The sequence below is a fragment of the Vulpes vulpes genome, chromosome 14, assembly GCF_048418805.1.
Source record: "Vulpes vulpes isolate BD-2025 chromosome 14, VulVul3, whole genome shotgun sequence".
NCBI classification, from domain to species: Eukaryota; Metazoa; Chordata; class Mammalia; order Carnivora; family Canidae; genus Vulpes; species Vulpes vulpes.
Genome location: NC_132793.1, coordinates 73,049,232 through 73,076,950, shown reverse-complemented (window position 1 = coordinate 73,076,950; position 27,719 = coordinate 73,049,232). Strand labels below are relative to the sequence as shown.

General features: G+C 37.8%; 1 protein-coding gene across 2 annotated transcripts; it reads left to right on the top strand.

Moving 5' to 3' along the window:
• Positions 1 to 27,719, top strand: LOC112915520 (V-type proton ATPase subunit S1-like protein). 2 transcript variants are annotated; one of them, XR_011997042.1, is made up of 8 exons: positions 1 to 271; positions 7,342 to 7,385; positions 7,638 to 7,696; positions 9,270 to 9,505; positions 15,306 to 15,356; positions 17,643 to 17,883; positions 22,319 to 24,629; positions 26,440 to 27,719. XR_011997042.1 is itself a non-coding variant. In XM_025992942.2 (7 exons), exons 1-7 carry the CDS (start codon positions 78 to 80, stop codon positions 22,619 to 22,621), a joined length of 1,128 nt encoding a protein of 375 aa, XP_025848727.2. In that variant the 5' UTR covers positions 1 to 77; the 3' UTR covers positions 22,622 to 27,719. The 2 variants fall into 2 exon arrangements, 1 of the variants encoding a protein (XP_025848727.2); XM_025992942.2 differs by having other exon boundaries at positions 22,319 to 27,719.

Genomic DNA, 27,719 nt, shown 5'->3' with positions numbered 1-27,719 from the left:
AGCAGTATCAAGCCCCTCCCTCCACCCTCTCCTATGCATAATACATCCTGGAAATGTGATCTTCTCATTGGTTGAATATGTTGTCAGTCACAAGGCATGGAAAGTACTGCCTCTGCTCCGTTTGCATTTATGAATTAACAGATGTGCTTGGTTTGAAGAAACTGATTCATTTCTTGATGGGAAGAAAAATCTTGCTTAGCTTTTCACTTATTTCTTTTTGTATGGGATTTTCACTAACTTTGGACCAGATTCTTGCAAGGAAGAATGTAAGGTGAGTCATTGCACATTTTTTTAATTTGGTGCATCTGTGAACTTCAATGCAAGTGTGAAATTAGATGGTTCTGTAATTTCTTTATATTGTTGCATAGCTATATTTGTTTATAATTCAAGTTGGATTTATTAGATCATTCAGTAGCTTATTAAATCATTGGACTAGAGTTTATAAATATGAGATGAAAACAAAGTCTTTATTATAAGAGGCAAGGATTATTCAAAATGCACAAGAAACATTTGTATTGTGTATCAAAGTATGTATCTACGAGAAAATGACCACAACAGTATTCAGGTTTCTTTTAGACCTACGAGTAAATATTAATTTTATGGTTTTCTCCTTCCATTACTATGAGAGGAGAGAGCAAGGAAAAATGTAAAAACTTCAGAAATATATAACCTGTCCTTTGGAGAAAAGGTGATGAATCATTTTAACTGGTAGGAGATGATAATTGTTTGGAGTACGTACTATTTAAAACTAACAAGCAAAACTTCTATTTCTGTGTCCTTTGTCTTTTTTCTCTTTCCATGTCATATAAGGGAAACTAGAGATTTATCTATAAGGGAGACTATTTGGAATCTGAATATCAATTAACTTATGTCATATCTCCTAATTGCTCATTATGTGCCATCCCAACAAATACATCAGGGAATTTAGTGTGAACACCAAGGATAGCGCCAGGGAGAATGGTCTGCCAAAACTTGTTAAAGAATCTTTAAGTCACCAGCTGATAAAAACTATACGTGTAGGTATTTTCTCATTGTTTCTAAGTTAATTAGTGCTTTTCTTCAAGTTCATTTTCAAATAATAAGTTAAGGCTTAATAAAGTGTCCTTACTTCATTTATACAGAAATGACTTATTTGTGCATTACACTGGTAAAATGTACACCAAATACTATGAAAATCCCAGTTCTGTTTTTAAAGCAAGGTTAACGGGTTTAAATAATCTTGGCTTCAGAAGGGACCCTAGAAATCACATCAATCACTGATCATTTGAATCTAATAATATAGCATATTAATTTATTATGAAAGAAACAAGAGTTGCTGTTTTGTGAATGTCTTTCAAATCATGGATCTGAGATTTAAAACATCTTTCAGGGACACCTAGGTGGCTCAGTGGTTGAGCTGCTGCCTTTGGCTCAGGGCGTGATCCCGGGTTCCTGGATTGGGATCAGGGATCAAGTCCCACATATGGCTCCTTGTGGGGTGCCTGCTTCTTCCTCTGCCTATGTTTCTGCCTCTCTCTCTCTCTCTGTGTGTGTCTTTTGTGAATAAATAAATAACATCTTTAAAAAAAACCAAAAAACCCCCATCTTTCAGTTCTATGGGTCTTTTCAAGGTTATTAAATCTCTAGGAAGAATGATTGTATTTTAAGCTTAATACTTGTTTCCTAAGCTTAGAAAGAGTAGGGGTCACCACTCTCTCTTTACATATTCCTTCCTCAAATTGTATTTAAAGCATTCCTTAAACAAAAGGAAATGTTTTTCCTTTTCTACCCAGCATCCTGTGTGATCTCCCATTTTCTACTTCCCTTTCAGACTTCATTCATTAATCTGTTAGTTCATTCATGCATGTAGCACATAATGTTTTTAATACTTGGTACTTTTAAGTACTAGGCACTGGGCTAGGTACTGCATCTACAATGATGAGCAAAACAGATATAGTCCCTGCCTTCATGAAGCTTTAAGTCTAGTGGGGGAGGTACGATCATTAATCAAATGTGAATTATGCTGTGAAAGAAAAGTGTGGGAGGCTATGAGCACGTATAATAGGTGGATCTGAACTGATCTGAGATGGTAGGAATAGTGTTCTTACGGAAGTGACATTTAAGCTGTGATCTCTAGCATAGGGAGGAAGTATCTAGGAGGTAAGGGGAAGGGGAGGCTAGAGAACATTCTAGGTAGAGAGAACAGCAAGTAGTAAGACTCTTATGAGAGAAGAAGGGAACATGAAGCTGAACTAAGGAATGCTGGTGTAGCTAGAGCAGACAGAGGACTAGGTCAAATGAAGTGAGCACAAGTTTTTTTTTTTTTTTTTTTTTTGTGTGTGTGTGTGTGTGTGTGTATTTTTTATTGGAGTTCGATTTGCCAACATATAGCATAACACTCAGTTGAAGTGAGCACAGTTAACAGGTCTTTGAGGGCCTTAGAGGCCATGGTGGGAATGGGCTCTTCATGCTGCATAGAACCATGACAAAACTGCTTCTCCTTCACCTTCATGAAGGCATGACTTTGCAGATTCATGATGGACTACCTCGTATATAAAAAATGTGGCACCAGGGATCCCTGGGTGGTGCAGCGGTTTGGCGCCTGTCTTTGGCCCAGGGCCGATCCTGGAGACCCGGAATCGAATCCCACGTCGGGCTCCCGGTGCATGGAGCCTGCTTCTCCCTCTGCCTATGTCTCTGCCTATGTCTCTGCCTATGTCTCTGCCTCTGTCTCTCTCTGTGACTATCATAAATAAATTAAAAAAAATTTAAAAAAAATGTGGCACCAGCTACTACAAGCTTAGGGCTCTTGATTACGTTTCAAATGCAGAGTTCCCGTCTACTGGACAAGAATCTGAATGTTTTAGAGACAATGTAGGTTTTCTTAAATTTTTTATTAAAAAAATTTTTAACCAGTGTTTCTCATTTTATTCATATACATAATTTTATTTTTAAAAAATGTTTTAAATATTTTACTTATTTATTTATTTGAGAGAGAGAGAGTACAAATGGGTGGAAGGCCAGAGGGAAAGAGAGAAGCAGACTCCTCTCTGAGCAGGGCTCCTGACATGGGTGTGGGGCTTGATCCCAGGACCCTGAGATCATGACTTGAGCCAAAGGCAGATACTTAACTGACTGAGCCAGCTAGGCGCCCCACACATAGATAACTTTAACCAGTAATTCTTTGCAATTCTTACTTTAGTTCAGAGATTATCTTTGGTTGCGATTGTGGTTTCCCATAAAACCCTGTTAATTCAGTCATATGGGTATGGGAAAGACCTATCTAAATTATAGTTCATTAAAAAAAAAAAGTATGTGAGTGTTAACTGTATATTCATGACCATAGATTCATTGAAATGAAAATAAGCCTTTGTTGTCTTCTAAAAGCTTTTCATTTGTGAACATGTGAAAACTTCTAATGAGTAGAGCAAAATCTCAAGCCAAGCATATTATCAGTATGGTAGCTCATCCATCCATCTATTCATCCACTCATTCATATACTTTTTCTCAGGAAACTTTTATTAAACTGTTCTGCTAACTAGGTATGTCCAAATGACTTGATTAATTTATATCTTATTTAGATAAAATATATCTCATAATTTTCTGTTTTTGTTCATTAAGACCTTTTAAAATTGAATACTTAACCATGTATCATGAAATGTGATTTTTGGATAAATGAAGTTTAAAATAAAGAAATTTAAAAAGTCTATTTGTTTATGATGATATCAGAAAGCTTGAAGCTCTTTAAGAAGTTATTGCCTTGATATTAGTGTTCCTTTCATGTATTTAGTCACTTTGTAACTTGTATAGAGTTTGGAGTTAGGGTAAGATAGAGATCTTTTCTCTAAAGCACATCTCTATTGTAATTACATGATTACTGATTGGAGTCTCACTTTTGCTGCTCAGGAAATTAAATATCTTAGTGCTCCTAGGTGTAATGGGCCTCTGAGGACTGATTTATGCTAATGATACTCATCAGAGACTTACTATATAAATCTGAATGCTAGTTTATAAATTTCAAAAGGAAAACATCTTTTTTCTTCTTTTTTTTTAAGAGAGAGAGAGAGAGAGAGAGTGGTGGGATGGGAAGGGGCAGCGGGAGAGGGAGAGAATGTTAAGCATGCTCTATGCCCAGTGCAGCGTTGGATATGGGGCTCCATCTCATGACCCTAAGATCATGACCTGGGCCTAAATCACAAGTCAGGTGCTTAACTAACTGAGCCACCCAGCTGCCCCAGAAGGCATCTTTTTAAAAAGAATAAACTAGAAAAATCCATCAAAGTAATGCATGTACATGGTTTTAAAAAAATCTGGGGTTACCAAGACATAAATTATAAAAAAAACAACTGTCTCCCATTAAGTCATCTTTTCTCTAGTAACACACAACTTCAGCATTCCAGAACCTTACAATCTCAAACACGTATTTCTCACTCATGTTACATATTGAAGGCTGCAAGTAGCCTGTTGCAGACCTGTTCCAGCTCTGTTTCCCATGTCTTGTCATTCCAAGACCTAGACTGACAGAGCAGCCCATGTTCGGGCACACCATTGTGGCAGAGGGAAGAGGGCAAGGAGGTGCAGACACGTGCAGCACCTCCAGAAGTTTCTGCAGAACTGCTATACTGTCACTTCCACTCCTGTTCCCTTGGCTCAACCAAGACATATAGCAGAGACTTATGGAGCCGGAAATACTCTCTACCTGCAGGGAGGTGCTGCAAAGCATATGGCCAAGGGCAGGGATATATACATTTTGGGTTGTTTCTGAGGAGTTGGGAACAGTCATATAACCCACCAACCTGCCCCCGTAGAAAAATGCAAACTAACCTAAAGTGACAGAAAGCAATTCTTTAGCTTTCCTGTGGCTGAGAGTGGATAGAAGACCACTCTACTGCAAAAGTGCATGGGGAAACTTTGGTGGTGTGGAAGTGTTCTGTGTCTTTACTATGGTGGTCTGTTGTGGATATATGCATAGGCCAGAACTCGTTGGATTATACACGTGGAGTGATGTCATTCATTGTCCTTAAATTATATCTCAGTAGAGTTGATAAAGTGAGAGTAAATTGTATGCATGCATGAATTTATCAGTAGCAATGAGTAGACATCATGGTCACCAACTTGTCCTCTCCAGAAATTCTCATTAGATAGGGGCGCCTGAGTGGCCCAGTCAGTGAAACGTCTGTCTTTGGCTCGGATCATGATCTCAGGGTCCTGGGATCAAGCCCCATGTCAGGCTCCCTGCTCAGTGCAAGCCTGTTTCTCCCTCTCCCTTGGCAGCTCCCTCTCCTAGTGCTTTCCCTCTCTGTCAAATAAAGAAATAAAATCTTAAAAGAAAAATTCTCATTAGCTATAGATAGTAGTTTCATTGCCCTAAGAGAATGGTACATTCAAGTGTAATTGGTTCCATATAATTCGTTTTAAAGCACATTCTGATACAGGTTTAGTAACTCTTTAGCTAAAATTATGTTTTGCATAGGGATCATGATATGTACTATATATATTTCTAATTGTAAATATATTGAGCTTATGTAATAATTATATATAATTGTCTTGAATTGTAATGTCTTAAATACAGTTTGGTCTGCATTCTTACAAACAACAAGGTACAAGTTCTAAACTACCTTGTACTACAAGGTACAAGTTCTGAAAAATTTTAGATAGGCAATAAACTAAAAATTTTTATGACATTTATGATGCAATTAGAGATTTAAGCACTGACATGATATTTAATGTTAAAAGAAATTAATATTTTCTATATGTAATGGGCTATTGGTTTAAAAAGTCCTTATCTTTTAGAAATATATACTTAAATCATGTAATTTCTGACATTTCTTTCAAAATAATGCCAGAGAGGGGAAGTGGGTGAGCTCAAAGGTGAGATAAGATTGCTTATAACTTGATAATTACTAAAGCTGTTGGTGGGTACAAGTACATGGGGGTGGGAAGAGAGCTTATGTTTTTCTGTTTATGTTTGGTGTATGTTTACAATATTCTATGATAAAAAGATATATAGACCTTCTAAGTTAGCAATTTCACTTCTAGGAATATATCTTAAGGAAAATCTTGGGGATACGAATGAACAATCCACAATAATGTTCAATGTAGTATTGTTTATTAATTGAAAACAACCTAAATATTAATGAGAATTTGGTTGAGTAAATTGATACATTTCTATGATGTAATACCGACAAGAAATTCAAAATTATGTCAGAAAATCATATTGAGTACCAGGTGATGTATAGAATTGTTAAATCACTATATTGTACATCTGAAACTAATATAACACAGTATGTTAACTAACAGGAATTAAAAAGTTAAAAATTGTCAGAAAAATATATATTATATGAAAAAATATTTATGATCTATTTTTTATTTTTTACTTTTTAAGGATTTTATTTATTCATGAGAGACACAGAGAGAAGCAGAGACATAAGCAGAGGGAGAAGCAGATCCCCCATGGGGAGCCCATGTGGGACTTGATCCTGGGATCCCAAGCCAAAGGCAGACACTCAACCACTGAGCCATCCAGACATCCCTGTGATATGTTTTTAAGTTGAAAACAATTTTGCAGGCTCCAAAACAGGATGTTTATACATATCTGTTTTTTAATTTTATAAAAAGTAAATTTATGTGTGTTGTGTGTGTACCTCTGTGTGTTTGTGTGTATGTAGAGTGCAACACTGGAAGGATATGTATTATAATTTATATCCCCATAATTTTCAGAAAGAGCTTTTTGGCAATAGAATCTTTTTTTTTTTTTTTAAAGATTTTATTCATTCATGAGACACAAAGAGGCAGAGAACATAGGCAGAGGGAGAAGTAGGCTTCCTGTGGGGAACCTGATACAGGACTCCATCCCAGGACCCTGGGATCATTACCTGAGCCAAAGGCAGACGCTCAACCACTAAGCCACCCAGATACCCCTAGAGTCCTTTTTTAAATAAAAAGGATTGAATATTTTTGTTTTAATATGGTAAAATTACAATGAATATAAAATTTCACTGTAAAAGATTTTATTAGTTGATTATTTGGTTTATTATTTGGTTACTATTTATTTTGGTTAGACCTCTGTAGCACACTTTTTTGCACATGGTAGGTCTACAATAATAATATTCAATGGGTAAGAATTTGGGTTGATGTTTACAAATTTGAAAAAAATCCTGACTTTCCTTATTTTCTTTGAAGAACATGTATTACTACTTTTTTAAAATCAGAAATTCACTATGAAAAAGTGGACAGTTTTGACAGGTAAGGTTCTGTCTTTTACTCTTGAGATGTAATAAATTGAAATACCCTCCTTAAAACTTCCTGTGAAATCTGAAATATAGATATTTGTTCAGCATCTTTTTATTTTATTTTCTCTAGTTTCATCTCTCGAACATCTTCAAATAAAGAAGTGATTATAAATGGTAAGATCTGTGTTTGCCCGTAAGATTCCTTGAAGAGTTGAGAAGAGTGTCGTCTGTGGTGGGCTTCCCTGAGTATTGGTGATTGAAGCAAGAGTCTCTTACATAAAAATCTCTTAAACTGGTATATTTTAAATAATGAACCAGAAGAGGCTCAAACCTGGTAGATTTTACAGTGCTTTGCATTTTATTATCATTCAGTTACATGAATAAATCTGACATTTAGCCTTTGTACTCATATCATTTGTTTAACAGATCATCAGAGTAATGGAGATGTGAATCCAATCCAGAATTTCACAATACCAATCATAAAGGTATGGATATGTTAGGAAACTAGATTGTATCTTTAAAAATATTTTTTAAAACACATTTCAATCAGGTCAGAGCAACTGTGAAAATATAAATAATATGAATATTAATAACTAACATTCTTGCTTAAGCTTTGGGTGGGGAAATGTATTATGGTAGTTTTATAGTAAATAGAAAACTAAAGTTTTACTTGCTCTTGTATATTGTTTTACAATAGTTGCTTTCCAGACAGGATCACTATAGTAACACTTTGTCTTTGGTTACTGGTAAGCTTGGATGGCTGCTGCCTCTTTAATTTCTCTTTTTTCTGTACTTACACTAGAGTAATTGGTATGGGATAATTGATCTAGATAAGTGGATCTTCTTTCAGATATAGTCCTGTCTTTGTGACTTCTGGAGTCAAGTACTGAAGTGCATTGTCTTGGGCTTCCTAAGTTTTCATAAGATGAAGAATGGTATTAGCATACCCTGCTAGTTTATGTACATTAAATGATCTGGAGCTGCACTGTCCAAGGCAGTGGCCACTAGCCACAGGTGCCTATTTAAATTAAAATTCAAATGAAATAATGTTAAGTAAGATTAAAAATTAATCTCCTCAGTTGGACTAGCCACATTTCCAGTGCCATGATAGCTTTAGAAAGCCAGTGGCTGCTGCACTGAGTAGGACAAATATAGAGCATATCCGATATTGCAGAATGTTCTATTGGACATTACTGGTCTGGAGAATTATGCTGATATCTAGAATCCTCTTCTATGTCTTTTTGCTTAACATGCTAATTTCTTTATTTTTAAATCCTGCTTTCTTTGGGTTCCTATTTTCTGAAGAGATTACTGCTATTAGTTTCATGGCATGGTGAATTTTTGTTTTTAATTACTAAATTTTTTTAATAGTTTTAGGTTTACAGGGAAAACATGAGCAAAATAGGAGGTTCCTTCCTATGTGGTCCCTCAAACCCTGCCCTCCACAGTTTTCCCTTTGTTTAACATGTTGTGTTATTGTGGTACATTTATTAAAGTTGATGAACCAATACTGATACATTATTATTAACTAAAGCCCATAGTTTACATTTGGATTCACTCTTTGTGTTGTACATGTTATGGGTTTTGACAAATGTATAATGCTATCTACCTACCATTACAGTATTATACGGAATATTGCTTTTGTGGCCCTAAAAATCTCTGCTCCACCTATTCATCCCCACTCTCTCTCTCCCAGCCTGGTTAACTTTTGAAAGTCTATATTGCTAAAATTATTATTTGCAAAGTTGGCTTTTTTTTTTCTTAAACAATTTGTTCCTTTCCAATCTTGGTGCTTTATGGAACTAGGTTCAAGTACTTTTCAGGTATACCTATCAGTTTAGTCTTGTTAAATAATTAAGTAAATAATTAAGATGAGTCTACCTACCTCCTCTGTTGTTTTTTTTTTTTTTTACCTCCTCTGTTTCACTGTAGTGTGGACTCTGGAGCTAGAGAGATGAGAGTTTCAACAGGTTGTGAATTAGCCCTTTTACTTCCAAGGAGCCTTTTGTGCCATGGAAACAAATCCATCTCTTAAATTTTGTTTATTTGGTTAACTAGGCTTCCAACTACACTCCGAGCAGACAAGGACATTTAGAAAAAGAACCTTGGAATGGATTCAACCATCATAGCCCAGTTAATGTCTCCTTGGATGGAATTCCCTGCATTCTTTTCTGGGCCAGAGGAATAACAATAAAATTTAAGAATCAGACCTGGCTGGACCTTACAGATGAAGCTTTTGGCCAGAAGGCAACCGTGGACATTAGCAACTCAAACTGCAGTGAAGAAAGTGCCACGTAAGTTGACTGCTTTGCTGGAGGAGGCCCTTCGGGCGATTTTAGTCTGTTAACTGGGAGATCCAGTTTTCTCACATTTCAGAAAATGGAAGTAGGTTCCTTTGTAGTGAATTTGAAGCACATCTCTGATGAACTGTTTAATATCTAAAATGAAAGACCAAGTCAGAAATTAAGTTGAAAAAATAATTTTTCCCAGCAATTTTCTTGTTAAAATACCTTGTCAAATCAGAGTTGTGAAAGTGAGGGTTTTCCAAACTCGTTCTGAAAGATGAACAGGATTCCAGGCTTGGTATCAACTCCAAATGTGAGGTGTCAGACTACTTTAGTCCTAACAGGGTGGAAATCATGTATCAGTACGCAGAGTCCTATATCTTCTAGTGGGTGAAACAGAGAAGGCGGACTCTAGCCAAGGCGGATGTCTGCTTCTAGGGAGTGCTCTGAAGCTGTGGAATGATGCCAGTTTGCAAATGTGCAAGGGTACCTTTGAGTGGCAAATGTCAGAGGATTCTTTAGGACGTTTGTTCAAAATGATTATAATAATTCATTTTGATTCAAGATAAGCAGATGGAACAAATATGCTTTTTGAAGAAGAAATCAATTTCCAGTACCTTTCTCTGCTTTCTAGTCATCCAAGCGAAAATTTTTTGCTTGTATTTGTTTTGGTTGAGGAGGAATAAGTCTGGCATATCCCTCTTGCTTTCTGTAAATCTCCTTGCTTTCAACATTTGCTGGTTTAATGAAAGCTTTTGGAAGATTGTCTGCATTTGTTTTGGCCTGGTTAAGATGGGCATAATGCTTTGTATACTGTGTATTTGTGTGTGTGTGTGTATTTATTTTATGTAATTTGATTGGAAACACTTTTTTACTCCTAAGCTTTACTTTTCATTTAAAAATTATTTATGATGGGTAAAAATGGATTATATGAATATTACAAGTTTTAGTAAGTAGCTTGCTATTCAGAATGATGATCTCTTATTAGGGAATTTTAAGTATAAGCGTCCAGAGTCCTCACAGATTTGTTTATTCTGTTGCAGCACGGACTACCAAAGAGATTCCAGCACTGCTGAGAGCTCAGGACTTTTTTCATGGACTCTAATTAATTCCCTACAGGGCTCTTTATTTGTGGTCAGTTGCCTGAAGAGAGGCTGATTGCCTGGGGATCTTCTTGCTTGTCTGTGGCTGACTTGCTTGCCTTGATTCCATTTATTCTGACCCCAGGATATTTGTGGGGAAGATCAGAGCACCACAGTTGTGTTTTTTGTTTTTTTATTTTATTTTATTTTATTTATTTATTTTTTTTGCTGGGCTTTAGAAATCTTAATGATCTCCGGGAACCCAGAGACAAAAAGAATAAAACTTGGCTTCTAGACCCAGTTCTGCTAGTGAACTTTGTGACTTTACAAATAGGAGCCACCATAGCATCATCTATGAATGGAGATGATGCCATCTATTAATTGTAACAGGCCTGGAGCACTTGCCAGGGCCAGGCACAGTGTGAGGACTTCACAGGCACAATATCTGTTATTCCTTACAATGCTATTTGTGAGTAAGTCCCCGAGTCACAGACTGTTACCATCCAAAATCAAGGCTTGTAGAGGTTAGGAAATTTGATAAGATCATGCAGCTTATTTGGTAATAGATCTGGGACCTAAAATGTCTTTAAAAATGACATTTCACCTCCTCTTTCTTGGCCCTGTTTTATAGCATTGTGAAAATCACCTGGGGAAATGTATGCATGAGAACTTCGAGAACTCGTCAAAGGCTACTCAAAGTAGTAGTATTATCTTAGACCTAGTTAGGGTAAAATAGTGCCTATGCCAGTTACCTGGTAGAGAGACCCAGAGAAAGTTTGGTTTTTACAACGCAAAAAGGAATGATTGGGTGGGACCTGACTTTTCTTCTTGGTCAACACCTAAGAATTCTAGTAGGATGAGTCCTGAGTGAGCAGCATCCACCTCCTGGTGTCCTGTTCAGTCAAGTGTGCAGACATTCTGGACAGCCCACCCACGGGGGTAAATGGGAAGCTTCCTAGTACACGAGGCATGCAGGGACCAGCTACTGAGACCATCCCTCATTCTTATGAAATCTTATATTCTCAAGAACCAGAGGCAAAGATGCTGAAAGAATAAACCCCAGTAAAGACATAACCATGTAAGGTCGAAAGCACAGATTAAAAAAAGATGACCTTATTTTAATGCTTGGAAACAAAATGTTCAGGGAAAGGCAAATTGTTGGCAGACAGATTTGCTACGGAAATCTTTTGAAATAGTGAAAGCCCTACAAATAGAGCATAATCTGAGCATCTGTACTTATTTTGAATTTAGGCAATTATAGTCTGAGGAATTCAGAGTCTGTTTTAAACGTGGGAGGTTAGGGCGCTTGGAAGAGTAAAAGCAGCTCTTTTTTGAGTGACTTACTAGATTATATATCTCCTTCGTGTTCCCAGGTTATGGTGCAGTGCCTGGCACTTAGGAGGGTCTCACTGAATCATTGTTGAATTTGCTTTGTTGAAATCAGGCATTTTTTTACTCTGTAGCAGAGCATGTTAACAGCTTTCATCAAAACCAGCGCTGCTAGAGAAAGCTCTTGGAGTGTCAGAAGCTTAGAGGCCATCGAGCTGCTCCCTCAGGAAAAGGGGATAGCAGTTAGACGGGCTCAGTATCCCTTTGCTTTGAGGTTTTAATTCATCAGCTACAGAGTCAGTTTATGGATAACTAAGCTATTCTGATTCCTTGGAAGAAATATAAAAATTTCTGTTAAAGTAAGTGACCAGTCAAGTTTACAAGAAATAAGTTTTATTTCTTTAAAGTATCTTAAGTTCTTTGTAATAGACTATCAGAGTATTTTTAGAGAAAGGCCCTTTTGGAGACTTGCTTTACTGAGTTAATTTGCTTACAATGTGTTCATAAATGAATGCTTCTCAGGTATCTAAGCTTGCAATGTTAGGAAATAAAGATAATTCTCTTAGTAACTTTATTTATCTGATTTATTTTGTAAATACCCCTTCCCCTTTCCCCATAAATAGTATGAGGATAAATTTCAGCTCATTTACTGACTTTTCTATTTCTTGATAAGTAAGACCAAATATCACATTTGTGTGATATTTTTTCAAGCTTCTAATTGGATGTTTTATGGCTATCCACTCTTGCTTTTTTGGTTTTATAATGTATATTTAGGTGTTATAACCTCTAGACATTATAATGTCACATAATTGCATCATCCTTTCTGTATTTAAATTTTTCACATTTTCTCATTTCAGTTATTTAGTTTTTTCTCATTCTTATTTTTCATCCTCATTGAAATATAAATAAAATACACTAAACTGCACATATTTAAAGTACACAATTTGATCAGTGTTGACATATTTGTACATCCATGCAACCAGTACTATGATCAAAACAGCAAACATTTTCATCACCTCAAAAGTTTCCTTGTGCCCCTCTATAATCTTTCCCTCCTACTTACTCCCAACCCTCCAGGTAACCACTGATCTATTCTCTATCATTATATGTGATTTTACATTTTCTAGAATTTTATATAAATATGATCATATGGGGCACCTGGGTGGGTCAGTTGGCTAAGTGTCTGACTCTGGGTTTTGGCCCAGGTCCTGATCTCACGGTTGTGGGATTCAGCCCTGCCTGTGCTCAGTGTGGAGTCTGCTTCAGATTCTTTCTCCTTCACCTTGGCCCTTCCTGCTCACACACTCTCTTTCTAAAATGTATGAAAGTTTTTACTAAATAAAAAAAGTTCTGTGGTGTGTACTCTTTTTTAGTCCGGCTTCTTTCACTTAGCATGGTGATTTTGATATTCTTCTACATTGTCACATGTGTCAAAGTTATGTTTCTTTTTACTGCTGAGTAGTAAGCCCTGCATTATATGGATATACCACAACTTGTTGAGCCACCCACCTCTTGATGGAAATTTGATTTTGCCCAGCCCGTTTTTTGATAGCTTTCCAAGGAAAGTTGCTTTAAACATTCATGTAAAAGTCTTTGTAGGAGTGTATATTTTCATTTTTCTTAAACACCTAGGAATTGAATGGCTAGAGCATATGGTATATGTATGTTTAGCCTGCTTCTCTCTCTGCCTATGTCTCTGCCTCTCTCTTTGTGTCTCTCATGAATAAATAAACAGAATCTTAGAAAAAAAGAAACTGGCAAATTGTTTTTTAAAACAATTGTACCATTTACCTTCCCAGTTGCTTTTACTGACACTTGGTATGATCAGTGATTGTAAAAGAAAACAATTTTCTGCGTGGTTAGCAATTTCCGAACAAATTTGACTGGGACTTGGGTTAAAAAATAAGCCTTGGAGTTAGTAAGAGATTTACCTTCTTAGAAGAATGTGTTTACCTGTCAGGAAGTAATGAAACTCAGAACCATGGAATCATTCCAGCTCTTGGAAACCCACAGAGGCTACTTGTCTTCCTCTGAGAGACAGTTATTTACCTTCGTGGGTATTAGACATGCAGCCATTTGTCTCCCTTAGGGTGAGCTATTTGTTCCATCCAAAATCTGATAAAAGTCATTGGCTTACATTGTGAGGTAGGTACCTAGTACCAAGGTACCTACCAAGTGTGCCAAGGAAAATTTTTGACATTCAGGAAGCAAATATTTCTCTCCCTCTCTCAAGGGGTGAAGGGGGACCACTGTCTCTCTCTTACATAAACTCCCAGATTCAAAACGTTGGTGTCCCTCACCTGTTTTACCAATCCCAGTACGTACAGGATGGTATCTGGCTCTCATCAGTTGCCCAGGCAGAAGAGTTAGGTTAAAAGGGGAACAAATGTGGTTATTGCTATAAATTGGTAATATTCTGTGTGACATTCAGGAAATTCTCATGTTAGGTTTCAGAAAAATGTGAATAAATATGGATATTAAGAGCTTAAGGTAGATTTTTGTTTGTTTTATAGAGCAGAGATGCAGGGAGGGACAGAGGGAGTAGAGGGAGAGGGAGAGAGAGAATCGCACACAGACTCCATCCCTTTGCTGAGCCTCACTTGGGGCTTGATCTCAGGACCCTGAGACCACTACCTGAGAGGAAACCAAGAGTCGGATGTTCAGCTAACTCAGCCACTCAGGGACCCCAAGAGTAGGCTCTTAAAGTTTTAATTATTTCAATTACTTTGCGATGATGCTTCTGTCTTTTTTTTGTTTGTTTTGTGATCCTTCTATCTTATTGTAGTTTTATTTTATATTTTACTGATAACTAATGATGCTGAGCATCTTTTCATGTACATATTACTTCCATGTATATCTTCCTTTGTGAAGTGCCTATCTTTTTACCATTTTTTAAAAAAGATTTTATTTATTTATTCATGAGAGACGCAGATGCCCTGCCTGATGTGGGACTCGATCCTGGACCCCAGGATCATGCCCTGAGCCGAAGGCAGACACTTAACCACTGAGCCACCCAGGCATCCCTCTTTTTACCATTTTTAAGTTAAATTGTCTTATTGAATTGTTAGTATTATTTATTATATTCTGTATACTAGTTCTTTGTGTATTGTGAATATTTTCTCTTGTTTCATAGCTTGCCTTTTTTACGTTCTTAACACTGTCCTTTGAAGAGTAAAAATTTTGAATTTAATAAAGTCCAATATGTGGATTTTTTTTTTAATAGTTTATACTTCTATATTTTTTTCAAGAAACCATTGGCTAGTCCAAGATTATAAAATTGCTATCTGTTTATTCAATAAATTTTTATTTTCAGCTGTTCCATTTTGAGCTAATTTTTTAGAGTAGCATGACATAAAGGTTATTTCTATTTTGATAGACTGTGTTGTTTGTTTCCTTAGTTTGTCTCTGAAGTTTGGTGATGCTGAAATTCCCAAAGGTCTTGATATAAGGTAGGTATGGATACTACTTTGGAATGTCATAGATTCAGCACTTCACATTGGCTCCATGTAACTTATTCATTGAACATGTAGTATCAAGGGCCTGCATGTGCCAAGCACTGTGACACATGAAATGCCACACATAGCTAGCTATACAAAGTTAGCGATATTATGGTGGAATCATATAGTAATGCTTTCTTTAGTTTCTATGAAAGCATCTATATAGATATTTCCTTCTTTAGTTAGGACTTAGAATTCACATGAGCCTGAAAATGTGATACTCGTTAATAGATAGTGCCTTACATTGAATTATATTTATCATTTAATAATAGCAAAAAAGTCTTTGTTAGTTGATGTCTCAGCAGACAACACAGGCCTACATTTCACTGTGTTTATGTGTGGAAGAATGCATCTGCCAACAGTAATTTATTTAAGGAGTTAGGAATTGCTCCAGGAGTAGGGGACATTACATTTTTTTTCTTATAAAAATAAAATGTCTCTGTTCCTATAGGACCAACCTCTTAGTGGAGATAAACAGCTGTGTCTTTAACATTACTTGAACAAACCATCAGGATGTGCTAGCGCAGTCTTGCCTAAGCTATGTTCTGTGGAACACTTCTGCTATGTAAAAATATTTATAAGATTCCCCAGGAAAGGAGTTCTGTGGTCAAATGTGTTTGAGAAAGACTGTACACCATGTCCTCCCTTTGGAGATTCACAGCATAAATTTGTGTATTCAAGTTACTGTAAAGACATGCTCTTAAGGAAGATTGCTGCACTTGGTGACTTTGATTAACCTCTCATTTCCTATGTTTACTTTGGAAAGCTCTTTCCTCAGAATATTTGCCTACATATCATGAAGCACTAGTGTTTTACTGGTCGTAATGTAGAAAATACATGTCATCACCTTTCAGAGAAACTTTATAAGGAAAATAGAATCCCACAAGGTGAGCAAACATATATACAAACACAAATATACATATCTGTTTGATATAGGAACGAGGAATAATTTTTATTCAAATAGTGCTTTTTTTCCCCTGAAAGGAAAATAGCTATATATATATATTTTTTTTTTCTAATGATAAAGGTATGTGGCCAACACTGTCAGTACCTCATCTATATCACTTGAATGTTTCTATTTGAGAGCACTATAGTCCATTGCTCAACTTTGAACTGTCAGCCTTTCTTTACCTAAAAGTTTTCTTTAGCCAAAGGGATCCACTGCCTCCAGCAGTTCTCAACTGATGATGGGAAGAAGTGTATAAATACCCCAGCTCCCTCACCCTCAGGTCAGATAACAGGCATGTAAACTACCCTGGCTCCCAGGGTACCCTGTGAGTGTTAAATCCCACTTGCCCACAGTGGAAACTTGCTTAATAATGTGTCCTTTTTGGATGTCTTCCATCCTTCTGTCATTTCTCTTTTCTCCATTTGACATATTTTGAATTCTCAAATAAATTTGAGACTATCTTTGCAAATACTTCTTCTATTCACATTGTTGTCTCAGGGCTTCTTTAGGAGCCCAATACATGACCAGAAAACAGAAAAATCAGAAAATACTTATATATAAAAAGAACATGAAAATCACTCATAATTTAACCACTATTTGTAACCATTAACATTTTAATCTCTGTCCTTCTAGAATTTTTTTTACACAGTCACACATTTGTTTTTAAATGAAAAAATGATCATGACATATTATAACTTTTTATTGCTGAGTAATATTCCATTCTAAAATGACTAAGAGTGAGGGCTCTGGTCTCAAATTGGATTTGGAGCCCAACTTTAATACTTAATCTCTGAATAAACTTGTACAAGTTATTTTTTAACCCCTCTGTATCTTGAATCCTCACCTGTGAAATGAGGATAATATTATCTATCTCAAGTTAGGGTAAAATACACATTAAAAACATAGAAGGATGTTTGATACAGCATATGCTTTCATTATTATTTTTGACCATTGTTTATTTAGCAAATTCTATATTATTATCCATTTCATTTTTTCAACTTTTTTGAAATAATAAATCAAACTTTGATTTTAAAAAAGAAAATAAAATGAGCTTTTTGTGTGTTTTTTTTTTTTTAAGGAATTTGTACTGTTCACATTGGGGGTCTGCTCTGACATTTGTTTTCATTAGTACCTATTAGATTATGGTTCAGAACTAGAAGTAAACTCTCTCTCTGAGTCAGTTCTACTGTTTGACAAGAGAGGGTGCAATTGCACTGTTCATAGATGATTTCCTGTGTCAGCAAACATCAAAGGATTTTAAGAATAATACTGTTTGTAATTATTTTCAGATTCACCCTTACCAATTACAATAAGTTGCACCTCCAGAGCTGGTTTAGTCTGCATCGAGTTGAGATTATTGTCAATAATTCAATCCAAGCAACTTATAACGCAACTGGTGTATATGCTCCGTCAAGTTATTCCTACCACTGCCAGCATGTCAGCAGCCTGCAGCGATATGATGCCCTCTTGTTGCCCAGCGACACAGACGATATGTCAAGCCTGTGGGAGGTCACCTTTGTTGATTTCCAGGTAACAAACTGAAACATATGCTCAGTGCACCTGTATATTTGGTGCCAAAGAAACTCGGTGTTTGAAAAAACCTGAAATACAGATATTTAGAGAAAGGAGAGGAATGGATACCTTTAAAATGATATTGGTATTTTTTTCTTTATCTTCCAAGTTATGAAACGGAATAGGATAGAACAGTATCCACACCCTATGTTCCCCCTACTTGCGTTTACATTCACATTTATGCAGTCACTAATAATTATCAATGAGGAATGCCAGCAATCCAAGCTGGAGGGAAGCTGTGGCACGAAGCCCAGTGACTGACACTTCCTGGAGTGAGAGGCCCTTCTGGGGAGAGGAACTGTTGGATAATTATTTTATTTCCTTCAGGGAGTGGAGCAGTGATCCTATCAGGACAGATAAGAAGTACATCTGTGGCATGAGTGACAGCTTTGGCAGTTAGCACAGGAATGGAACTGTCAGCCAGGGAGTCAAAAATATCCCAGGATCCTCTTGAAAGTATTTGGGGAAAGGCATGGGGGCATTAGACATTTCTTTTCACCACCAGAATGTCAGGCGGAGAGACATCTGTCAACTTCCTCTGTCCTGTTTACCTACGAAGAAAAGCTTCACTTGTTCTTCCAACACACTGAAATGGGCGGGATTTTGCATGTCCCATTTAAGAGCACTTTCCAATCTCTTGCGAATGTAAATGGGTTTACTTCCAACCCCCCCCACCCCCCCACCCCCCGCCCCCCAGCAGCTTGAAGAGGTGTGGTGTTGAGAGGCAGTGTGGGATAGGGAAGGAGCTTGCATTTTGGAGACTGAAAGAAAGGCTTGGTTTCAAATTGCTTGTCAGCTCCCTGGATAAGCTAGTTTACCCTCTTAATATCTGGTCTTTGTTTTATGGACGTAAAGAAGTCATGGCCTAACATATGTGGCAGTACCCAGGACTGTGTCAAGCATGGATAACAGTAACTACTACTTCTGAGTCCTCTCTGTGTGTCAGCTCCATTGTGGTTGTTTTCCATACTTTGTCTTCAAGATGTCATAATGTTGCAAGATTGCTCTTGTTATCCCTGTTTTAAAAATGGGATGACTGAAACGCTGATGATTATATATTTTCTTCAAAGTGATATAACTGGTAAATGGTAGAAGCAGAATTCGAATTCTGGGCTGTCTGACTTCAAAGGCACTTATATATATATATATAATATATGTATTTATTAATATTTATAAAGTATGTATTATATATATTTCTCTTACGCCTTAAAAAAGAGAAGCAGGCACAAAGAGCAAGAAGTAAGTAATAATGGAGACAAAGAATAATTCACACATAATCTTGCCTGATTAGAACAGAGGAATTGATCAATTTATACCTCTACCTTGTTTCAGGAATGATTTAAGGTGACTTAGAGAAACACTGGAAGAAAACTGATTTTGAAAAATTTGCAAACCACTTCATAGTTTTTAGGATGGTTATGATAAGAAAACAAACAGGCAAACCCAAAATAGAAAATAAGAATTGTTGGCAAGGATGTGGAGAAATTAGAGCCCTTATATATTGCTGGTGGGAATGTAAAGTGATATAGCCTCTGTGGAAAATGGTTTGGTAGTGTCCTCAAAAAATTAAGTGAAGAATTACCATGTGATTCATCAATTCCACTTCTGAGTATATACCAAAAGGAATTGGAAGCAGGGACTTGAACAGATATTTGTATACTCATGTTCATAGCAGCATTATTGGCAATAACCAAACGTTCATCGATGGATGAATGAAAAACAAAGGCTAGTGTATACATGCAATGGAATATTACTCAGCCATAAAAGAGAGGAAATTCAGAAGCAGACAGCAGCTTGAATGACCTTTGATGCCACGCTAAGTGAAATAAAGCGGACACAAAAAGACAAATATTTACATGATTTCACTTATATGAAGTATCTACATTAGTCACATAGAATAGTGTTCTCAGGGGGCTGGGAGAAGAGGGGAAGGAGGAATCAGTGTTTAATAGTTACAGTTTTGCAAGATGAAGAGTTCTAGAGATGGATGATGGTGATGGTTGCACAATAATGTGAAAGGACTTAATGCCACTGAACTGTACACCTAAAAATCATTAAGTTGGCAAATGTTATGTTACATATATTTTACAATAAAAAATGTAAAACAAAAAAAGGGCAAAGATATGGGACTTAAGAAAAAAGAAGAAAGGATCAAGTAGAGACACCGATGAGGTTGGTCCATAAAACCACAAGACCATCTATCTGATCTGGGTGGAAACAGCACAGTGATTTGGCTCTGAAGCTTTGGAGCATCCAGTATAAGAAAGAATTGCTCAATTACATGTTTTTGGGGCTCATAAGATTATTAAAAATGTGCTTGCGAGCAGTACATTTTATGGCTGGTATGGTGCAGCCTATGCCAGTATCTTCAATAGCAACCTTATAGTGAACACAGCAGGGGATGCCAGAGGTGGGCCTTGTTAAAACACATTTAATATAAGAAGATGCCAAAATGCAAGCTCAGTCTAGGCAAGAGGTGGTAGCGCTAGTGATTAAGGTATACGTACAGGAGGCTGCATTCCACATTGGTGACTGCCCATCTGGCTTATTCTAAGAATAAAGTATAGAGTAATGCCATGTGCATGGCAAACAGATGCCTTTGGTGGGCCATTTGGGGACTGGTAAAGTGTAGGCTGCATCACAAGGAGTATATTTATTCAACTCCAGTTAAGTCTTGCTTCTTAGGAATGCAGGCTCAGGGTTGCTGGATCTTTGACTTTTCAAAAGAAGCTAGAAGTCTGGATTTTAAAGGGAAATCTCAGGATGTTCAGAAATCTGGGCCTAACAAAACTAACCTGTGGGCTAGATAAAGCATGTTTGCAACCAGTAGTCTAGAAAAATGGATGGACAACATACCCTTCAGGCATTCTCCACAGATACCATCTTAAGGATTAAACCATCTCAACCGTCTTAAGGATTAAAGTAGAGGCAATGTGAGGACATTTTCTTTGACTGGAGTTGCAGCATCAAATGAGGCCATCTTTTGTCATTTTGTCAAGAGCTTGATTTTTCAGGCACTAGTCTGAAGAGAAGACCACTTTGCCTCTCTGGAGAGGGGTGGGCCAAGGATCCCAGAAGTCAGGCCAGGAATCTCCTTTAGGAGCTGTTTTGGATTCAGTCTAGTGTATGGACAAGGCCTCTCCAGTCTATGGCTACAGTCATTTTAGCATGAAAAAAAAATGGGAAAGCACCCACTGAAGTCATAAAAATGAGTTCCCAAAGCACCCATGGATAATTTGGTTTTCTGGTGTACTCCTTTGAAACCCAACTGGGTGACTGAGTTGCTATTGTATAGGACTTTATTCTAAAAGCCAGCTAAATGTGGGAGCTGCCTTCCACAACTGATTGGTCTTAATAGAGTAGTCACCCTGTAGCCCAGTTTCTTTCATTGTGACTGTATTTAGATACAGAGCCAGTTGTCTGTTTGAACCTCTTCTAGTTCTAAGTACTTGAGCTGTTTCATTTGCACATGTGAGAAAGCTCTTCTTTCCATTCTCTGGGCAGGGTGCAAACAGGGACTGGTATACAGCTCTTCCAAAAACAGTACCAAGTCTGTATGGTACAATTGATAAAGAGTGGGGGGTAATGTCCGGAGGAAGAAGATAACAGAACATACCAGGGCTTGTAGAGTTGTAAACCAAGAAGTGACTCTGAGGCCAAGCTGCCTGGGTTTGAATCATAACTTCACTGTACTTAAATAAATGATCAAATCACATAACATAAAATAAATTTAAAAAAATAAATTCACTGCACCTACTGCTGTGTGACTCTGGGCAAGTTACTTATCTTTTCTGCGCCTCAATTTCCTCACCCATAACATAGTAACTTATTCATAGGCACTTGTGAGTTTTAAATGAATTAAAGCAGCATCTAGTACATAAAAAAAGTTCCATGTTGGCCTTTATTGTCTGTATTTTGCCTCATTGGGGATCATGCTATCTTCTCCTATGAGACTCTTCCCGCCTACTTCCTTTCAATAGAATCAAAGGCAGCGGAAGTGAGATTTAATTATTCTTTGTGATATTTACCCTAACATTTATAAAATTTTGAGTGCACTTTGGATTTTAGAGACATCACAAAGTTACTTTTTAGATGGGCTACAGTATTTCTAAGGATCAGATTAAAAGAGGTTTTATTTCAGAGCCTTGAACTTCATGAGCCTTTTAATATGATAACCATGCATCTCAGAGTGTCTGGGTCAGGCTTGGTTTAAAATTGCATCACCATCCCCATAAGCACACTCACGTTTGTTAAATCGTGTGCTCAAATTACTCAGTAAGTATGGCCCCCATATCTTAAATTTGGTTAATTCGGAGTCCAGAATCCTCAGCCCAGCTGAGAGGTAGATCTTAGGAGAGAAAGAATATGTCACTTCAGCTCTTTGTCCTGACAGATCCAAGGCTTTACCATCAAGGGGAGGCAGTTTGGCAAGGCCCGAGACTGTGCCTCCTCCTTCTCACCAGCCATTCTGATCGGCCTGGCCATGTCCCTGATCCTGCTGCTGGTGTTGGCCTACGCACTACACATGCTCATCTACCTGCGGTATCTGGAGCGGCACTATGGTTTCATCACCTCTCCGGCCCACTTCCCCCAGTTGAAAGCTCGAGATGCAGCAGAAGAAAAGGAGCTGCTGAGGAGCCAGGGAGTCGAGTGCTATGAACTGAGAAGCCAACAGATCTGCAAAATTTATGTGTAATAGCACAGGCCCCTCTTCCTCACAAAGTCCACAATGGGTTCTGAAAGGAGTTATTTCTGTTCTGTCCTCTTTGGCTTGTGATATAAAGTTTTAACCTCATGGCTTGATTTTCTTAAAAAAGGAAATACATGCAAAAAAAACATTTTGGAGCATCCACTGGCCTATTTAGATAGACTTGAGGTAATGAAAAAGTTGTCCCAGGAACCCCACAGAGATAAATATGATTGTTGCCCCAAAACTACTTTGAAAGCAAAGGGATATTTCAAGTTACAAAGACAGAAAAAAACAATGATGTCATTTAGAGAGGGGAAAACATTTGGTCTTTCTTGTTTGTGTCAGTTCAGATGTGATAATATAGAATAATAAATCCAACTTTGGAAGTTCAGAAAAATAAATCCAACTTTGGAAGTTCAGAACTTAAAGTTATTTTGAAACAGTTTGCATTTTTTGAAATTATATCCTGATTTTGTCTTAAAAATTAATCTTAATCTTTCCCAGAGCTGTTTTGGGAAGACCATTGTCAATATGGTAGGACACTTTATTCAAGGGCTTTTTTGTCATTTACTTTGCTGTTCAGAGGCAGCCCAGTTCAATTTGTAAAAGATGGGTAACAGTCTTGCAGTTTCTTACCTTTTCCATCTGGTTGTGGTGCCAAGGCTTGTCTCATCTGTCTGATGTAGACGTCCATTAACATCTCCTCGGTACTACTTGAAATAAGCAACTGAGCTAACAACAGTGTGCTTGCTATGCAAACACAGCTTCAAAGCAAATCTCTTAAACCCGCTTGCAATAAGAGGGTGTCCCTTAAGCTCTCCTTTAATAGATATTTTGCAGCCATCACCATTCTTCTTACATATGGATTTCTCCATCGTCTTTGCCAGTTCTTGACAGATACTGAAGATTGGCTTCCCCTGAATTTTCACCAAAGATTCTCCAACATCTCTTGCGTGTTACAGAGATCTTTTTTTTTTTTTAAGATTTTATTTATTTATTCATGAGAGACACAAAGAGAGAGGCAGAGACACAGGTAGAAGGAGAAGCAGGCTACAAGCAGGGAACCCAATACAGGACTTGATCCCATGACCCCAGGATCACACCCTGAGCCAAAGGCAGACGCTCAACCACTGAGCCACCCAGGCGTCCCTGTTACAGAGATCTTATGTATAAAAGGTATATTGTTTTGGTATATTGTCCCTAACTAGGGTTCTACACATGACCTGTACAGAACTTAGAAAGCAGATGGGAACAATGTGGGGTAGAGGGTCACGCACAGAAAAATTGAATCTTTTGGGCAGCTGTGATTGATGAGTTTACAGTCTGGTGCCATCTTTGATGCCAAACGTGAATGGCAATGTTTGGGGTTTCTAATAAAACAGTCTTATGTTGGACATTTCTCTTGGCTGTGAATATAGGTTTGGTTCCAGCCCTCTCAGAATTCTGTAAGCTCTTCATACTCTATAGTGAATTTTTGTTGTTGTTGTTTTAATACCTGGAATAGATTCTGTAGTTTGTATCTAAGAATCTTGATTTGTGTACTTCTACTAAAGACAGTTATAGGGAACAAACCTTGAAGAACATAGGAACCTAGGATTGATTTTTTTGGCCCTATTGAGCAAACCAGGGAGGACTCGTAGCATTAGAGAGTGGGAAACAGCTCATGTCATTCCATAATGAAATTTTCATTGTGGTTGTTTTGAATGTCCACTGGTGGTATAAATGGTTGGTGTGGTAGGCTATAGAACTTGAAGGGTAAACATAACTTATGGTCCAACTGGGGCACTTTTGAAAGTGAAAGTCATTAACAATTCCAGGATAACAGACATAAGCAGAACGGTGCCAGACAGACTGGGGTAGTCACCCTAGATATGGTAAGACCCTACAGGTATGGTCATCACTCTATAGGGTGATATCCTGTAGGGTAATCTGGCTCTTTCTAACTGTGCTAGAGGGCTTACAGAAAGAAAATAATAGCTTGAGATTTAAAATTCACAGCTATAGGGCAGCCCGGGTGGCTCAGCGGTTTGGTACCTGATCCTGGAGACCCGGGATCGAGACCCACGTCGGGCTCCCTGCATGGAGCCTGCTTCTCCCTCTGCCTGTGTCTCTGCCTCTCTCTCTGTCTCTCATGATTGAATAAATAAAAATCTTAAAAAAAAATAAAATTCACAGCTATAGATGTGGTAAAAGAAAAATCCAGGGAGTTTCTATGACTGATCTATAAGGATCTTATAAAGGGGTTGACATAGTTGCAAATCAGACACACAGGTTTGATCTTGCAAATTGGTAAAAGGCAGTATAGGTAGAATTCACAGACTTGCCAGCTCTTTAAAATTTTTAAAAATTTATTTATTTGAGGGAGAGTGAGAGAGCGCATGTGCAAACAGAGGGAGAAGAAGACTCTCTGTTGAGCAGAGAGCCCGACATGGGACTCAATCCCAGGACCCTGAAATCATGACCTGAGCCTAAGGCAGATGCTTAACCTACTGAGCTACCCAGGCGCCCCATCGGATCTTAATGAATATGAGAACGCTGATTACAAAATAGAAGGCATTTGAAAAACTTTGGGGATAATTTAGACAACTTTAAGGATATTACCTGTAAACTCCACTGGTTTTCTTGCTAGCAGAAGCAATCCTGTGAAATGAAGCTGTTCTGGTCTCACCAGGGGTGCCGATTTTCCTCAATGTCTTTAGACAATTGGAATCACACTCTAGTATATCCCAGGGAACCAATTGCAAAGTCAAATATAGGGGAATAAAAATTTCAAGGTTTTACTAATTTATGCAGCAAAAGACTTGGAGAATATATGGAGGAATTAATTCTGGAGGTGCTAGCTCAGAGAGGGAAGTGCATAATTTTAGATTGAATTGAATTTTTTTTAATAGGTCCTCTTACCAGATTTTGGGTTAAATATTCTGGTTTGAGCAGCTGGGAATATTTCTAACCGTTTACTTGGTTGATTAAAATATGACCTCGACAGTGACATGCACTAAATGAAATAGACCAGAAACTCATTGGCATAATATATAGGAAGAAAATGAATTTAATAAATTAGAGAATTGGAATATAGGAATGGATTTATCATGCATGTCCTGCTCTCCATCCCAAAAACGATTTTCTTCTCTGAAGGCCCAGAGGACACTTATAGCACTGAGCTGAAAAATACATTGGGAACACAGGATCAGGATTTTTGAGAGGTGCTTTAGAGGCTGTCTGTAGGCTATGGATGAAGGCAGGAGTATCTTTGATTCCTTAGTCTCAGTTGGAATGCCGGGATCCTGGAGTGGCAGAGGTCAGATAGCAGCATAGCAATGTTAAGGGGCTGTCGGGCAGGAGTGTTAATCAGATTAGATGATGTTTGTTAATGGTAAAGTGACGGATGACAGAGGTAGTGGGCTAGTCCACTAAAGAACTCATTCATCTGAATAATCATAATCTTAGTAAGATCTAGTCCTCATATAAAAAGACCTTATTTGACCTATCATGGTGGATTTCCAGAGCTGAGTCTACTGATAACTCAGTAAGAGAGCTCTTGACTGAAATGGAGACTTTTCATTTTTCCTGAAAAAGAATCTTTGCTCTTTGTATTTAATGTTGAATATTATGAATGATATTATGTCTGTCCATTAGGTATCTTTTTTTTAAGATTTTTTATTTATTCACAAGAGACAGAGAGAGAGAGAGAGAGAGAGAGAGAGAGAGAGGCAGAGACACAGGCAGAGGGAGAAGCAGGCTCCGTGCAGGGAGCCCGATGTGGGACTCGATCCCGGGACTCTGGGATCTCGCCCTGAGCCAAAGGCAGGCGCTAAACCGCTGAGCCACCCAGGGATCCCCCGGTATCTTTCATTTTGTATCACTTCTAGTATGTTCTGATCTTGAGGTAAGGAACTTAGATTATTCCCATGGATACCTTTATTATTAACCCAACAGTATGTAATTGTTAGTGCTTCAGGAGCATAGCCTAAGAGATGTCTGTCTTCCTGAGAGGTCTGGAACAGTATGTCAATGAAAGTAATGTTTGATATGAGTAGGAGTTGACCGGGCAGGTGATATGGAAAAGGACAGATATGGCAAAAGGAAACGCATACACAAAGACTCGACTATCATGTGAGGAGAACTATGAATACATATCTGTGGGAAGGCACATATAATGTATTTAAAGTAGTGAAAGAGAGATTAGCCTGGAAATAAGGAGAGGGAACAGGTCATTTTGTTCCTCAACTAAAGACTTAGAATCTTGACTGGAGGTAATGGAGAGGTTCCTCCATTGGAGAAGTCTCCAGTGGAGATTTTGGAGGATTTTAAGCAGTGGGATTAGCATTGCAGGTAAGCATGAGTAGAATAGGGACAGATACTCCATTAAGAAGATTATTGGAATATTTCAGATGAAAAATAATAGGACCAAACCTAGAGGTGGGGTGAGAGGAAAGAGCAAGAAGAGGTATTTAGGAGGTTGGTTCATTAAGTTTTGGGAACCAACTGGCGAATCACAAATGTCTGTTAGGTATCTTATTTGGGGTGCTTGGTGGAGAACGATACCAATTTCTGTAATCAGAGAGAAATAAGAGAGGGTAGGAATTTGATATGGGAGATACCTTTAGGCAGATCCTATAATAGAGGTCCAAGTAGACAGTTTGGTTTATGAATCTGGGGCAGAATAAAGAGATCTGGCCTAGAAATTTGGAACTCAAGCAGAGCCTGTCAGTGTCCTACCCATATTTCTTTGCCTCCTACTGCATCCTGACCTATATCTTCATTGCCAATTACTGCCCCCTAAATCGACTCTCCTTGTGCTCATGGCAAGCTGGAAGTGCTAAAGATTTAATGTCTCCTGGGAGTTAACCCTCATGCAGCAACTCTCAGGAGTTGTGGATAAATACCCCAGCTCATTTGTCCCTTGAGTAGAACATTTCTAGAGTGTGTCTTACACCATTTCCTAGAGCTCCCCAGGAGGACTTAACTCTTTTGCCCATTGTGGTACTTTGCTTGATAATGTTCACTTTATTAACTCCCTTCTCTTTCTTGTCTTCCTTGCTTCCCTAATGATGTTTCCTAATGATGTTGGCATTACCTCCAAAATAAACTACTTCTGTTTAAA

Bases quoted from the DNA above. Each gene is read 5' to 3' on its own strand.
- LOC112915520 (XM_025992942.2), top strand. From the start codon at position 78: ATGTTGTCAGTCACAAGGCATGGAAAGTACTGCCTCTGCTCCGTTTGC. The intron at 9,506-15,305 runs GTAAGTTGACTG...TTGTTTCCTTAG, and splicing joins TGCAGTGAAGAAAGTGCCAC to TTTGTCTCTGAAGTTTGGTG. The intron at 17,884-22,318 runs GTAACAAACTGA...TTGTCCTGACAG, and splicing joins TCACCTTTGTTGATTTCCAG to ATCCAAGGCTTTACCATCAA.